Here is a 13,988-nt window from a genome sequence, read left to right on the forward strand (position 1 = left end):
ACGGTCCAGTCGTAAGCATTTGTCCCCTTCGCTACCTCCTTCCGCGTGAAAAGGTTATAGTAAATGAACTCGCCGATACTAGAAATAGTCGTTCGACCGACTAACAACTCCTTTTGATTTATTGAGCTTTTGGCCTTTATTTACCTTCAAACAACACTAGCAATAAGCAATTGCGCTCCTCCCCCGTTCCTTTTAATTGTGATTGGGCAACACGCCTTCTCACCTATTTGAGAAAGAGCTGAATGAAAACAAAAAAAAAGAGCATTAGAATAATGGAGTGAGCGATCATGGTGCGAAGAGGGGTGTAAGTGAACAAATAACACGGGTCATAACAACGGTGCAGGCGGTTCTACAAGTCCTCAAACTGAAGTCGGCCACAAGAAACAGTGAACACTGAAAACGAATGCACAAAGCAAGACAAAAAGCCACACACACACACACACACACACACACACACACAAGGAGCAAAATAAAGAAGGAAATAGCAGTTCAACCCACCGCAACAACTACAACAAACATCTCTTTCCCCAACACATACATTTTTGGCTCACTTTGACCTAACGATACAAGAAAGGTCCCGCAGCAGTTACAGTCACCAAACCCGTACCGGGGTATGAAAGTACACATCTACTTTTTGTCGCAAAAAGAAAATAAATGTGGCGGTGAAATAAAGCTACATCTGCGGCAATTACAGCGTGGAGTAAATTGAAAAAACAAAAACGCCTCCCCACTATTGCACCAACAGGGGATCATATTTCACAAAAAGGTGATAGTAAAGGGAATTTGCGTCACCGTTGCACTACCGTTGATGCTTAACCACCTGGACAAACACCCCAAGAATACCTATAACGTTGGTGCACCAACGGGTGAATAAAAAAAAAAAAATAGGAAAACAAAGAGGAAGACAAGAATCTATACATATGTTTTTTTTTTTACGCGCGCACCCCTCCGCCTCTCCCCCCCCCCCCCCACTGTCATTTACCTGAAGAAACTTCTGACTGAGTGAGGCATGGAAGACGGTACCTCAAGAAGTTTTCAGAAGGAATCTTTGCAGAGCATTGTGTAATAGAGCTCCCGGAGGTTTTAGCGTGCCCCTTTAACTTCGACGACAAATCCCGCACACGCGCACAGCGTTCCTCACCTGAAATTACAGATAATATTCGTGATTTCGGTTTAAGCATTTTCTCATCATCAAATATGCCTCTACGCTCGTGCTTTAAGGTAAGTGACTCCACAGCAAACAGCTCCTTTGTTTCCGCGGTAGGTTGATGTACTTCGGGATAAAATAGTCGAGCTTTTGGTGGCGAATTGATGCCGGTCTTTGGGAGGAGATCACGTTCCGGTGGTGGTCGAAATTTCATATTCCTCACTTTTATGTCTTGCACGACTCGCGGCGGGTGCACCTCTTGCGTTATCGACTCCTCCTCAACCAACTCATTACCACTTCGGTTAGGGTGGTGTACAAGTGGAAGTGGCCTGTACGCTTCTGCTGGTGGTTGGTACAGTTGTGGTATTGTAAGAGTTGAGTAATGAACACTTTTCTTACTCTCAGGGGTTGGTACACGGGTACACGTGTAAGGAACTTGAGTATTCTCCAAATCCCAACAAACGTTACGGGGTTCATCGGTGCCAACAAGTGGTCGACCAAGCTGCACACTGCGTGTGTAGTCCACCACAGAACCAGTGAAAAGGAACCGGGGACGCAGGGGTCGACGGCTGTTTCCATTAAATGTGGTGTAATCACTGCCTGTCAGCAGCGGCTGAGCAATTGGTATAACTTCTTCATTGAATACAATGTAACCCGTGCAGTTGTTCATGAGTGAATCATACACAGACCGCGCATGCTGTGCACTCACCGGCACTTGGACAAACACCAATTCCTGACCATCGCCGCCAATACAACCAGCGGGGTTCACCAAGTATGGTGAAAAGAGAAGGTCCTTCTTGAAGTAGGCCATTTCACCATCCGATTCATCGTTGGTTACGCCAATAAGAGCCAAGATCTTATTTATAGTACTTGTTGTACTTCTCACTTCGTCTTCGCGGTACCGTGCCTCGTCGAGTATATCCTGAAGCGCGTCTACCTCCCCGCCCTCGCGGCTGCAAGACGAAAGCCGTTTCATGCAATTCGAGAGGCGGGCCCGTAGTGCCACACGCCGCAGTCTTCGCTGCACTAACAACTTCAACAATTCCTCTCGCGTCAGAGATGCTAAGAACTCGTCTTCTTCGTCAGCCGACGGTGAAGCGCCTAATTCACTATCATACTGTTTGGTACCATTCATGTAGCCGACTCCTTCCTCACCCCCTTCACCAAAACATAAACCTCGCATACCTCGACGGCCAACACCCTGACCCAAGTACATTTTTCCACCTTTGAAAAGCCGCTTTACCGCACTGTACGATGCAGCTTGCAACCTAGCAAAAGCATCCTTCGCCCCCAACACTACTTCGTTTTTCGCCCAGTAGTTGAACTCGCGTCGCCGCCCTGAGCGGCTGTTGACACTAAATACATCCACTTTGTCGTCTGAAACTACACCACCGCCTTCCGCAGCGGTGGATGGATCCCCTTTATCGGAATCAATAAAATAGCTAGCAACCACGCGGCGACTACGTGGGTCCATCACATGTCCCTTTTCTCCATGCTTGCCTTTGAGATGCTTGACCGGGTCCTCCATAAAGTCAGTGATGAGTCGAACCTCAGCCGCATAAGTTTCTAGGAACCCGAGAAGGCTATTCACACGCCCCTGGATAATTTCAAATGCCTTCCGTAGGGCGTTCATATCGTCGTTGTATTGGCAACGCAGCATCTGTACACTGTGTCGAAGCTCGTCCAAACGCTCCCTCAGAAGCACCTGTGCATGACTCACTATGGTGGGGATCTGAGCCGTTATGACTGATGCACTGCATTGATCTAGCATAGACAACAATCCAGTGCGGCAACCGTCTCCCTTGTCAAGTATTCCTCCTAAAGCTCGACGAGCCAAAAATTCAGCTAGCGCTTTTCTTGCTGCCTCATCTGATAAACCAGGAGAGCTGATAGTGTCCGCTAGTTTCTTCCCCTCATCGCCAAGCAATCCCTCCATCGTCAGGGCTCGTACATACTGCTCGTAATCAAATATTGCATTAACTGGATCACCCCACACAGACTCTGCAGTTTGTGTGGCCACAGATACGGTACGGCGTGTCAACAGTTTTATCCCTTCCCTGTCGCCTCCGAAACGTGCACTTCGCGCCGAAAGTGAAACAGGGGTTGCTGGCGCTGTATCACCTGCCTTGCCTCCCGTTGATCTCCGGAACTGCGTGAAACGGGCTGAAACAACAGAAGCTCGCCGCTCTAAACCTTCACCATCCGCGTGCGAAGCCTCCTGCCGTGGACTGCTGCCACTCCAAATTGAACCAGGGCCCGGATGTGTATCCTCCATTCCCAGCGGCCCGGAAGTGCCACTTTCCTCACCCGAGAATGACGATGACCCTGATGGTAAAACTTCACCGCATTCCTCCATTTTAGATTTGGAAGGGGCTTCAACGGTACGAACTACACCTGACACCGGCCGCGATGCACCACGCGCCGCCATGTTTAGCAACTCTGCCGGAACGCATTGAAGTGTGATCATCCGCCCCCAGCGTGTTCGTTGCATCACAGTCACGCAATCGTGCAACTGATGCCTCAGAATGAGCACTTCACGGAAGTAACTGTGCAGCATTTCATCATGTACCGTGCGGAACCGTCCAAGCATCTCCTCCGCCTCGCTCCGTTCTTGTTCCCTGCGCTTGAGTTCAGCCTCTAATTCCTTTATACGTTCTTCTAATAAGACCCTTCGCCTCCCTTCTGTACTGAGTTCTACTAACGGAATGGCGCTGTTGATAACATTTTGCACTATCTCACGCACAAACACACCGCAAATCTCTTCGGGGGCTTCGTCATACGCCGGTCGTTGTGTGTCGAGATGCTCCTGCACTTGATAAATGAGGGTGGCCAGTCGTCGCATAACATCTGCTCGTACCTGTGGATGAACGTTGTGTATTGTTAGGATGTTATTCACATCGCGCACCTTACTCTGTACACAAAGGAGAATCTTTCCCATCTTTTCTGCTTATTCGCACTTTGCCGTATTTCTCTCCTTATTTTCTTTTTTTTTCTTTTCTGATCTTTATCAACTAAAACCAACCACACCCACCCCTGACCCTTTTTTCAGTTGTGTTCGGTGCCGAATCTGACTCTCTTATTTAAGCTTATGTACAAATGAATGGTTGCTGAAGCAGGATTTCTCGACAATGATATGTACTATGAACTCCCAGGCCAAGTTGTAGGGTAAAGCGGACACAACACCGCACTACCCTTCTCTCAAACTTAACTACTTGGCAAACCACACTTCAAACACACACACTTACACTCAATGAATCCAACGAAAATAAAAATATTAAAAAAAAAAAGAAACAGCATAGAAGAAATAAAATAAAAGGGATGGGATGGGATATGAATGGAAAAGAGGGAGTTCGCAAAACAGAAAAGTCCGAACAGACTTCTGGTTACTACATATGATTCTTCTTTTCTTCTTAGTCTGTTTTAACCGGATATCATGTATAAGACGCTACTCCTAGAGCACATGGATGCGATTCCTTATGCCCGTACGTGACAAAACCCACACACGCATTGTTTGGTAGAAATAACGTTACACACACACATACACACACACACACACAATTTTTACCTCACCGATGCGAATCCCTCTTATTCACCGACGGTCTTAACCCATATGTGAATGCAAAAGTGAAAAAAAACAGAAAGAAAATTTTAACATTAAAAAAAAAAAGACAAACCGTATTGAAGGATCTGCTTCAGTCCTTTACCGACCCATATGATCGCAGGACAAAAAACCTTTAGGTGGTAACACCTGAAGACAGGCCGCGCGAACACGAAAGAAATGGAGATTATATATATATATATATATGCATATATATATATATATATGCATATAATTTCGTGTATGCCTATGAGGAAATGAGACGAAACAAGACGAAAGACACTACAAAACAGACATGTGAACATTTCCCCTGGGCTTCAAACCCTCTTCATCCGCACCTTGCAATTCAGTATACTTTACAAAGCGCGTTTTTTTTCCTTATCTCTCCACTCTTTAAGCCCTCGCTCAAAGACTCCACCCACCATTCCATTCGGGCAGTAAATGCTCGTAACGCCGATGCTCGAGACGTGACCGATGTTGTCCTGCTGATTATCAAAGAAAATAAAGTCAGAAAAATCACCCCTTACAGTCGGATCGTGCTCTTTCACTTTCTTAAGAATAGTACGGTGCTGATTTTTCTTGTTTGCCTTATATATTTCCACTAAATCACCGAACAGAGAAAGCATTGGCACATCATTTCCTCTCTTGTCTCTGAACCGAAACAATTGCAGCAGTTCCATCGCCCATCGCGGCTCATCACAAGTAGAAGATATCGCCAAATGGGTGTTCCGCCATTCCTCAGTTGTGCTCAGCATTTGCAGCAACTCCCGCGTTTGACCAATAAGACGCACTTCCGTCCCTTTTTTATCAATAGCAATGCTTGAGTTATCTTTCGACAGCATAAAGGGAGCGCCACCACCCCAAAGTTCATACATCTCAGGCCTCCACAATGTGCCATCAAGATCAAAAACAATAACACGAGGGGTTGGCTCAGTACTCATTATGTCAGTGAGATCTCTCAAATGCAAGTAATTATAATATACAATACAATATATAATTATATAATTATATATTGTACAGTTATATTTATAGCGTATGCGCGTTTCCTTTCGTGTAAGGAGGAGATATATAGAAAGAGATGACAAAAGATAAAAATAAAGAAAGATAGAGAGCTAGGAGAATTTGGAGCGGAAGACCATACACAAATAGAACTGCGTTGAGAAAATACATAGAACAATCATTTGAAGGAAAAAAGAAAGAGGAAAAGAAGTAATTTTGAAGTGGTACGAAACCGTCAGCCACGTGGGTGACGCAGAAAGAAGAAGAAGATACGAAAAAAAAACTGAAAGTGACCAAGTAGGTGAGAAACGACAACAACAAAAAAAAATGTCTAACACATAATAATAAAATGGTGATAGTAGTGATTGCAAGGGTGGTAAAAATGATAACAGTAATGATAATAGTGATGGTAATAATAATAATAAGGTAAGGGGGGAGAAACCACTAATTCAGGGATATAAAAAGTAGCAACTATTCTTTCAGTTGTTATTTTTCTTTTCTTCATTGGTTGTAGCATTCATTTTTCTTGTGTTCCCATATATATATTTTTCATGTTCTTGTTTTCTTTTCTTTTTTTTAAAAAAAACTGTACTGATCGCCTTTGTCTTGGCTTATTAGTGTTGTCGTTTCTTCCTTTTTTTTTTCCAAACCCTCTTCCCTTCCTTTTATTTGCTTTGTTTCACCCACTTTCGTATACAATCCCATCATACTTTGCCCAATATTTTATTTTTGTTTATTTTAATTCTTCTTTGTAAGTTGTTTTCTCGCCAGAAAGTGCGCAGTTTTGCAGCTGACTTGACTGACGATGGCACCGGAGCGATCAACAGCCCCTGGATATCTAAACATGATTGTAATTGGTTAATATCAATTTTAAAAAAAAAAAACATTTTGAATATTTACAACAGTGTTAAACATCACCAATATTAATATTAATAATAATAACAAGAAAGAAAAGAAAAGATGTAATAAGACCACTTACCCCCCTCCCCTCCCCTCCCTTACCAGTCATTAGTCTGATTTTGTAATTTCTTCCCTCCCCCCCTTTTTTTTTTATTTGCACACGTGTGTGGAAAAGGGCGGGAAAAAGGAAACACAACACAACACAACAAAATAAAATAGAATAGAAGGAAAGAAAAGGAAAGGAGAAAATACTGATCAAAACCCGAATACAAAAAGAAAACGTCTTGAAGGCGGATGGAAGAGGCCAGACTCCGCAGGTAAAGTAAAGAAAAAGTATTTTTTTTTTTTGTGCAGGGAAAAAATAAAGGAAAATTTACCCACACACAAACACACAAACACACACACACACACAAAGACAACGAAACAGATCGAAAAATAGATAGAAAGACCACAGGAAAAAAAAACATACAGACAGACAGACACAATTTTTTTTTTTTTAAAGCTGTACATGTAAGCATAAGAAATCATATATATATATATATATATATATATATACGCATTTACACACAGTGAACGTGCTCATGAAACACTCACATAAACAAACACCAAAAATAACAGTTTAGTTTTCTTCCCTTTTAGTTGCTGTTACTGTTGCATGTTAATCTAATTATTCTTTCTTTTTTCTTTCTTCTTGTCGAGGCACGATCACAAACACAAACACAAACACAAACACCCAAATAATTAAAAAAAAAAAGAAAACAAGCACAAGTAAATACAAAAGTGGAATTGAAAGATAGAAAAAAAAACAGATAAACAAATAAGCGAATGAGAGCACAATGCGGGTTTGACATATCACGATAAAAAAAAAATTCACATCATATATTCACTTGGGAGAGTGTACTGCGGTAAACACCACAACAACAGAAGAAGAGAAAGAGAAAAAGGAGTGCTTTAAAAATAATGAATAAATTAATCATTTAATTATCAATTTATTTATTCATTAAAATTAAAAAATTAAAAAAACAAAACGAAGCAAAATAGTTCAGAAACATAACAATAGCTACTTTTTTTTCTTATTTATTTATTTTTGATATCACCCATTGTTACTTTCGACCTTCTTTACACCATTATTATTATTATTATTATTTATGCATTAAGGACGTCCCATTCCTTACGGGGCGACCCCTTTGATATCAAAGTGCTGTGGTTACCTTTCTTTATATTATATGATTTAATGTATATTATTTATCCTCCTTTTATCTCTTTTTTTTTTTTTTAAGACCGTAATATTTTGTCTCATATCTCATTTATTACCGCATCTTTTCCTCCTCCTCCTTCTCCTTGTCCTTTTCGCGATACATACGCCCAATGACAAAAGAAAAAAAAAAAGGAAACAAATAAATAAATAAATATAAAAACACCCGTACAGTTACCGCCATTTACTGAAGAAAGGAGATTTGTTTGAGAAGGTATAAAAAGGGGGGAAAAAAGAAGAAAGATGTTACAGATAGGTGGTAAAAAGATCTGGGGAAAATAAATAAATATTTTATACGTATATGTCTACATACTTTTGAAACATATATGTACATCTACAAATTAAATAAAATTTTTTTAAAATGCCATGAGCAACCCTTTAAGAACTTAAATGGAGAGGGTTCCCCCTAATCAAAACAAAAATAACACAAAAACAATAATAATAATAATAATAATAACTCACTTCAACTGACGTACCGGCGGTTGCTTTGAACTTTTTTTAACCAAAAAAAAAAGGAAAATAAGCGCGTCGCCCCTCCAAACCCTCATACTTGTACTTTATCAATTTGTAATTCCTGATCTTCTGTCTTTACAGAAAAAAAAAAAGAATTATCATTATTTGTTTCTTCCTTCTATCTTCCTTTTTTTTTTACTGTTTGATCTCACCGTTTTAATTTTATTTCTTCTTTTCTTCCTGCTTTTGACGGAAAGGCTGAATTCTACAAAATTTGCCTCTATACATGTGTCCACTAGAGGTATCATTTACGTGACTTTATTTACACGCCTTCCTTCCTTCCTTCCGTCACACACTCTCTCTCTCTTTTTTTCTCCTTTTCTCCTCTTTTATATTTAAAAACAAAATAACATGTTGGCGCCGTTTTGTTTCGTTTTATTTCACCTCTTTCTTTTATATGATCCACACCTTTATTGTATGGGGGGGGGAAATAACTGGAAACAGACAAACAAAAAAAAAAAGAACCACCTATTTTGTATAAGTGTGCGGATATGCGCGTGTCCTGTGAGTATTTATTTCCCTCTCCTCAACGTTTCCCACTACTTTATTTATTCTTTTCCTCAAAAACAAAATCAAAAACCAAAAGCAATACACACATATATAACATGTAAATATATATATATATATGTATGTATATAATGTCGCGACACATCGTTAATTATACCCATCGCTCAATCATCTCCCCGTTCATGAAGTTAATTTCTCCACCACCTCTCCAGAGACAAGCATATCCATTCATATATAAATAAATATATAAATATATAATAAATTTAATATATATATATATTTATATGTGCGTGTGTGTGTGTGTGTGCATGGATGCATATATAAATGTAAACATACACGTCAACGTATTCGCTTTCTCCACAGAAACACAGACACACATCACCACACTATCATACAGCAGCAAAATAGTTTTTAAAGTATTTAAAAGGAAAGTTTATATACACAGCCACACTTCACACAATTGAAGTATCACATCACTTTTGTTTTAATTTATTTAAATAACGACTCCTTTACACTTTTTCACTCATTTACTCATCCACTTGTTCACTCGTTTCTTTGTTGTTGTTGTTGTTGTTGTTTTTTGATTTCTTTATTTTTTTCCCCCCGTTTCTTTTACTCTTTTTCTTCGTTCCTTATATCACTCCGGAATTCTCCCTTTTCCCTTTTCCCTCCATTCACTACTTAAAAGTGTGACGATTGGAGAGAAAAATACTTTTTTTTAAAAAAAAAAAGGAACGGGGAATCCGTGGGAGAGACTAAAAGCGATTGAACTAATAAAAATGATGATGATAATAATAATAATAATAATAATAATAATAATAATAATAATAATAATAATAACTGTAATTATAATAATTATTACAACTATTATAATTATAATAATAATAATAAAGTGGTGTATAAATAAATATATAAATATATATATAAATATATATAGATATAGATATAAGTAAAACAGAAAAAAAAAGACATAAAAGTGAGCTACTCGGTAATGGAGAAAAGAAGCGGAATATACGTCGCGCTCATTTCACACATCACATCCGCGACATAATCGAAAATAAAAGAAAAACAAAACAAAACGAAAGAAAATCATGAAAACGGAAAAAGGGAAAAAATGAGAAAAGGGTAAGTGATGTGCACAAAAAAAAAAAAATCGTGACAGCAAAAAAAAAAACAAAAGAAAACAAAAGCGCACTCTTTGACTTCCTTCTGCGCATACATCATTAAGGTAAAAAAAAAAAGAGGGATAGAAGAGAAACAGTTAAAATAAAAAAAAGAAGGTAAAAATAACGAAAGAAAAACAACATCAATAACAATAAAAGTAATAATAATAATAAAGAAAAAAAAGAGTTTTCAAAGAGGTCACACAAATTTGGTCACACACGTCCCTCTTCCACACCACTTGCCGCTTTTTTTTCTTTTACTTTTTCTCGTCCCATCACTTCTCTTCTTTTTCTTTGTTTTCCTCCAAACAAAACAAAACAAAAAAAAACCTCGCCCGCACCCAATCAAACATTTAGTTTTCTTTTACCTCATGCACCTTCCCTCACACCCATCCGGAAAAAAAAAAGCGTACACACGCAACCAAAAACGCCAAAAAAAAAAATGAGTAAGTAAATAAATATAAATGAATGTAGATATAAATATAAATATTCATATAATAAACGTGATACTTTGATTTATTCATCTACTCCCTTCAACCGCTCATTGACACACGTAACATAAAACAAAAATAAAAAAAACACCAACACACTACTGAATACCCATCGATCCCAATTCCTCACGTTAAGTTCCCCTCCTTCAATCATTATAATCTTAACAGTCACAGCGCAGGGAAATTTTAAAAAAAAAATAAATCAACTGCAAAAAAAAAACCGTTTCTTGTTGATACTGGCGTTGTTGTTGTTACAGTTTTCTTTTTTCTTCCAAGGTATTGTTACTGTTGTTGCTGCTCTTTCTTTTTGATTTGGCTCCGTTTTATTCTTTTCTCATTCATCTCCTTCATTTATCTCGCATCACACATTTTTCTCCGCTTATACGTCCTTCCTCTCTCTCTCCCTCTCTTCTTCACCTCTTGTTACCATTGCAGGCATCTGTTGACGATGAATTAAAATGTGAGAAACGCAAAAAGATGAAAAAGTTGAATAACAAAAGACAAAAGCATAAAGCAAAAGCAAAAACAACAAAAAACAAAAAAAACAACAAAGGAAAAAAAGATGGTGAAACAATAGGTAGGACGTAGAAGCCAAATTTAGTGAAGAAAATTTGAGTGGGGAAGCACAACCTTGCATGCAAGTTAAGAGCGACAGGGTTAGATGGGGAAGGAGTAAAAAAAAAAACGAAAAGAACCCAGTTGAATTACATGCTTTGGAAAGTGGAAAGAGCTAGAGCAAAAAGAAAAAAAAGGAACAGATGCGTAAGAAAACAAGGAAACCGGTGAGGGAAATGATAAAAAAAAACAAAAGATAAAAGCGAGCGAAGAGAGAGAGAGAACCGGATGGGAAGAAGAGGGAAGGGAATGGGTGAAAACAGGGGCGAAAAAGCGAAGTGGGCAAATGGTGTGGGCCGAATGTGACACTGCCTCCGTCCACGACAATGACCGAGTTATTAATGAACATACCACACAAAAGGGAAGGGGGGGGGAAAAGCAAAGATGGAAAACAGGGAGAGAAAAAAGAAAACGAAGACAAAAAAAGTTATAAAGAAAAAAAAACAATGGGAGGGCGCATTGCCCTGCGCTACACGAAAGTCCACACCCGCGCAACGCCGTCCTGTGAAGCCGTTATAATCCGCCGCTCCACAGAATCCACGCGAATGCCACGCGAAAGTCCCTTCCACGCTTGCACATGGCCACCCAACACTTCGCCCAGCTTCCTCACATCCCAGAGATATAAATTCTCGCCCACACTACCGGCCATGTACATATCGTTTACATGCAAACCAGTTACGTATCCTCTAAGCTTCAATGTATGTGTTATATCCGCAGTGGACGTGCTGTTCGGTGCAATACCAGCAACTGGTTTTGGTGTGCGGTAATCCCAGGACAGGATAGTACTATCAAACGAACCGGTGAAAAAGTTATTGCTGTTCCGCACCGTCAGGGCTGGAAGCTTGCGTGTGTGCGCGGCAAACTGTACGACAGACAAACCCACATCCACATTAACAGCCATCACCGTCCCATCACTACCTCCTACGAGTGCAACGGGTTCATTCCCAAAAGCATCCACAACTTGTGCATTAGCGGGGATGGAAATCCGCATGGAAGTATTCCCACCGCCGCGGAGAAGAAGCAACTCATGTCGCAGCCCCCCGAGTAGTAAAAATGGATATTGCGAACCGAGGCTTTTTACGTACGACAGACAGTAGGCATCATTACCAAGTGAAGCCGTGTAAGATGGTGTTAGCACGACGTCCTCTCCGCAGTCCAAATCGAAGGCCCACTCAACACACGTGCCGTCTTCACACGCAGTGGCGAAATGAAACTTGTCGTGGGAACTGAGATCCCAAATGGAACTGTCATGGACGTGGGTTTGCAACAGAGACTTACCAAATCGGTCCACAAAGTACACATTTCCCATGGAGGAGCCCACGGCAAAACGCCCGTCCTCACCAGCCACGTCTACGCATAGAAACCTATCACCCGGTACACCCGAGAAAGTGGCGCAGAGGGCCAAACGGCCATCCGATAAATGTTCCTCCCTCACCAGTTGTGTCTCGATCACTTCACGAGGGGCGATCTCCACTACATCCACTGCAGCATTAATTCGCACACGCCGTTTGCCCCTGCCTTGGCGTCCCGGATCATCTCGGTTCTCAGAGGTTTCACCAATGGTACAAAAGGAGCCCCCAGTAACGACACGATCCCGCGTCATGGAAGCTGTCATGGTGTGTGAAAGCACTGTTAACGATGTGGAGAGGGACGACCGGACCTTCACCACCCGAGCGTGGTTTATGAGAAACCGTGGGAAGTGTGGGTGTGGTTCTAAGCATATAATGACCCTCGCCTTCGGGTTAAACCCCTCAAAGTTGCGCGCCCTTGCTTCCCTCATCAGATCCTCAAGTACGCCACAAGTGGATATGGACTTGTGAGCGTTCACCATGACGAACCATTTACCCTCCGTCATGGCGGATACGAACTGCTCTCCAAACTCCTCCGGTCTTGTTCTCCGGCGAAGCTTCGCGCCGAGATCAACTGTCAGAACGCTAGCTCCCATCTTTGCTGCAGTGAACTCCAGCTCAGCAATTGGATTCACATCTTGGTAAACACAAATAATGCACGAACCTATTTCAACGCCATCAAGAGCAGCGGCTAAACTTCGTCGAATGGTACGTGAAGAAGATGCGGGACGGTGGCTCGACGAAGTCACCCCATTCGCGGAGTTCATGTCGGATCCCCTTCCCAAAACTTTTAGTTGCTCAAACTCCAAAAGTGATGGCGTCAGGCCCTCGGTAATCGACCCGGCTTCCTTTCCAGGAATTTGGTTGACTTTACCGCTTAGCTCTGGTAGAGAAAAATTACTGAATGAGAAAGCCAACTGGGAGCCGCCTTCGTCATGCCCCACTTCAACTTCGTCACTGCATCTCTTCGCCACACTCGGAAATGAGATGGCGGCAGAAACGGATTCCGCCGGTGAGGACGACGCAGAAGACACCAAACTTGATGGCTTCTCCACATCGCTCTGTCGCTTGCCATTGGCGACTCGATTCCGCTGTGTCTCAGTTGGATTCTGTGGAGCAACGCTACTGGACACACCATTACACTCCACACTACCCCTCAATTCAACCCTCTCACCGTAGCAGTCAACCCTCTCGAATGCAATCAGTACTGTATTCCCCCTCCGTGAATGCAGAAGCTCCCGCAATTCACCGCTATCCGTTACCATATGACCATCCACGCCCACTATGCGTGTGCCGAAGCAAAGTTTTGACTTAACATCCTTATCCCCATCGGAGGCATGACATTCGATACGACAGTCAGCCGAGATACCTACAGTTGCCACTAGACGTTCTACAGTTGTTACCACAATGTCCTCCGTTCCGGGTTCCATAGTTTCCCCAAGGCAGCAAAA

At 41.3% G+C, this 13,988-nt stretch overlaps 3 protein-coding genes and 1 pseudogene across 3 annotated transcripts, besides 33 other annotated features; all 4 read right to left on the reverse strand.

Annotated features, from left to right (window-relative positions):
- Positions 1-426: 426 nt before the first annotated feature.
- Positions 427-460: a microsatellite.
- A 514-nt stretch (positions 461-974) lies between these two features.
- Tb11.02.0358 (hypothetical protein, conserved) lies at positions 975-4,085 on the reverse strand (the record flags this gene model as incomplete). The annotated part of the gene is made up of 1 exon (XM_823273.1): positions 975-4,085. The coding sequence occupies one exon, from the start codon at positions 4,083-4,085 to the stop codon at positions 975-977; it is 3,111 nt and encodes a 1,036-aa protein (XP_828366.1).
- A 324-nt stretch (positions 4,086-4,409) lies between these two features.
- Positions 4,410-4,434: a sequence feature (AT_rich).
- Positions 4,435-4,675: 241 nt separating this feature from the next.
- Positions 4,676-4,704: a microsatellite.
- A 229-nt stretch (positions 4,705-4,933) lies between these two features.
- Positions 4,934-4,979: a microsatellite.
- A 122-nt stretch (positions 4,980-5,101) lies between these two features.
- On the reverse strand, positions 5,102-5,686 carry Tb11.02.0360 (hypothetical protein, conserved; the record flags this gene model as incomplete). Its single annotated transcript, XM_823274.1, has 1 exon — positions 5,102-5,686. One exon carries the CDS (start codon positions 5,684-5,686, stop codon positions 5,102-5,104), a length of 585 nt encoding a protein of 194 aa, XP_828367.1.
- Positions 5,687-5,714: 28 nt separating this feature from the next.
- Positions 5,715-5,759: a sequence feature (AT_rich).
- A 362-nt stretch (positions 5,760-6,121) lies between these two features.
- Positions 6,122-6,169: a microsatellite.
- Positions 6,170-6,663: 494 nt separating this feature from the next.
- Positions 6,664-6,686: a sequence feature (AT_rich).
- Tb11.02.0370 lies at positions 6,674-7,162 on the reverse strand (annotated as a pseudogene).
- Positions 6,827-6,893: a sequence feature (A-rich).
- Positions 7,023-7,056: a microsatellite.
- Positions 7,058-7,126: a microsatellite.
- An 8-nt stretch (positions 7,163-7,170) lies between the features above and the next one.
- Positions 7,171-7,199: a microsatellite.
- A 395-nt stretch (positions 7,200-7,594) lies between these two features.
- Positions 7,595-7,667: a sequence feature (AT_rich).
- Positions 7,668-7,770: 103 nt separating this feature from the next.
- Positions 7,771-7,791: a microsatellite.
- Positions 7,792-7,962: 171 nt separating this feature from the next.
- Positions 7,963-7,996: a sequence feature (CT-rich).
- A 21-nt stretch (positions 7,997-8,017) lies between these two features.
- Positions 8,018-8,062: a sequence feature (A-rich).
- Positions 8,063-8,174: 112 nt separating this feature from the next.
- Positions 8,175-8,195: a sequence feature (AT_rich).
- A 42-nt stretch (positions 8,196-8,237) lies between these two features.
- Positions 8,238-8,262: a sequence feature (AT_rich).
- Positions 8,263-8,330: 68 nt separating this feature from the next.
- Positions 8,331-8,356: a microsatellite.
- Positions 8,357-9,000: 644 nt separating this feature from the next.
- Positions 9,001-9,050: a microsatellite.
- Positions 9,051-9,149: 99 nt separating this feature from the next.
- Positions 9,150-9,205: a microsatellite.
- A 269-nt stretch (positions 9,206-9,474) lies between these two features.
- Positions 9,475-9,497: a microsatellite.
- Positions 9,498-9,690: 193 nt separating this feature from the next.
- Positions 9,691-9,810: a microsatellite.
- Positions 9,811-9,817: 7 nt separating this feature from the next.
- Positions 9,818-9,867: a microsatellite.
- Positions 9,868-9,973: 106 nt separating this feature from the next.
- Positions 9,974-10,108: a sequence feature (A-rich).
- A 41-nt stretch (positions 10,109-10,149) lies between these two features.
- Positions 10,150-10,227: a sequence feature (A-rich).
- Positions 10,228-10,256: a microsatellite.
- Positions 10,257-10,268: a sequence feature (A-rich).
- A 60-nt stretch (positions 10,269-10,328) lies between these two features.
- Positions 10,329-10,386: a sequence feature (T-rich).
- A 2-nt stretch (positions 10,387-10,388) lies between these two features.
- Positions 10,389-10,412: a microsatellite.
- Positions 10,413-10,514: 102 nt separating this feature from the next.
- Positions 10,515-10,571: a microsatellite.
- A 183-nt stretch (positions 10,572-10,754) lies between these two features.
- Positions 10,755-10,776: a sequence feature (AT_rich).
- A 289-nt stretch (positions 10,777-11,065) lies between these two features.
- Positions 11,066-11,125: a sequence feature (A-rich).
- Positions 11,126-11,562: 437 nt separating this feature from the next.
- Positions 11,563-11,635: a sequence feature (A-rich).
- Positions 11,636-11,657: 22 nt separating this feature from the next.
- On the reverse strand, positions 11,658-13,967 carry Tb11.02.0380 (hypothetical protein, conserved; the record flags this gene model as incomplete). Its single annotated transcript, XM_823275.1, has 1 exon — positions 11,658-13,967. One exon carries the CDS (start codon positions 13,965-13,967, stop codon positions 11,658-11,660), a length of 2,310 nt encoding a protein of 769 aa, XP_828368.1.
- Positions 13,968-13,988: the final 21 nt, after the last annotated feature.

Source organism: Trypanosoma brucei (assembly GCF_000002445.2).
Source record: "Trypanosoma brucei brucei TREU927 chromosome 11 chr11_scaffold01 genomic scaffold, whole genome shotgun sequence".
Taxonomy (NCBI): domain Eukaryota; phylum Euglenozoa; class Kinetoplastea; order Trypanosomatida; family Trypanosomatidae; genus Trypanosoma; species Trypanosoma brucei.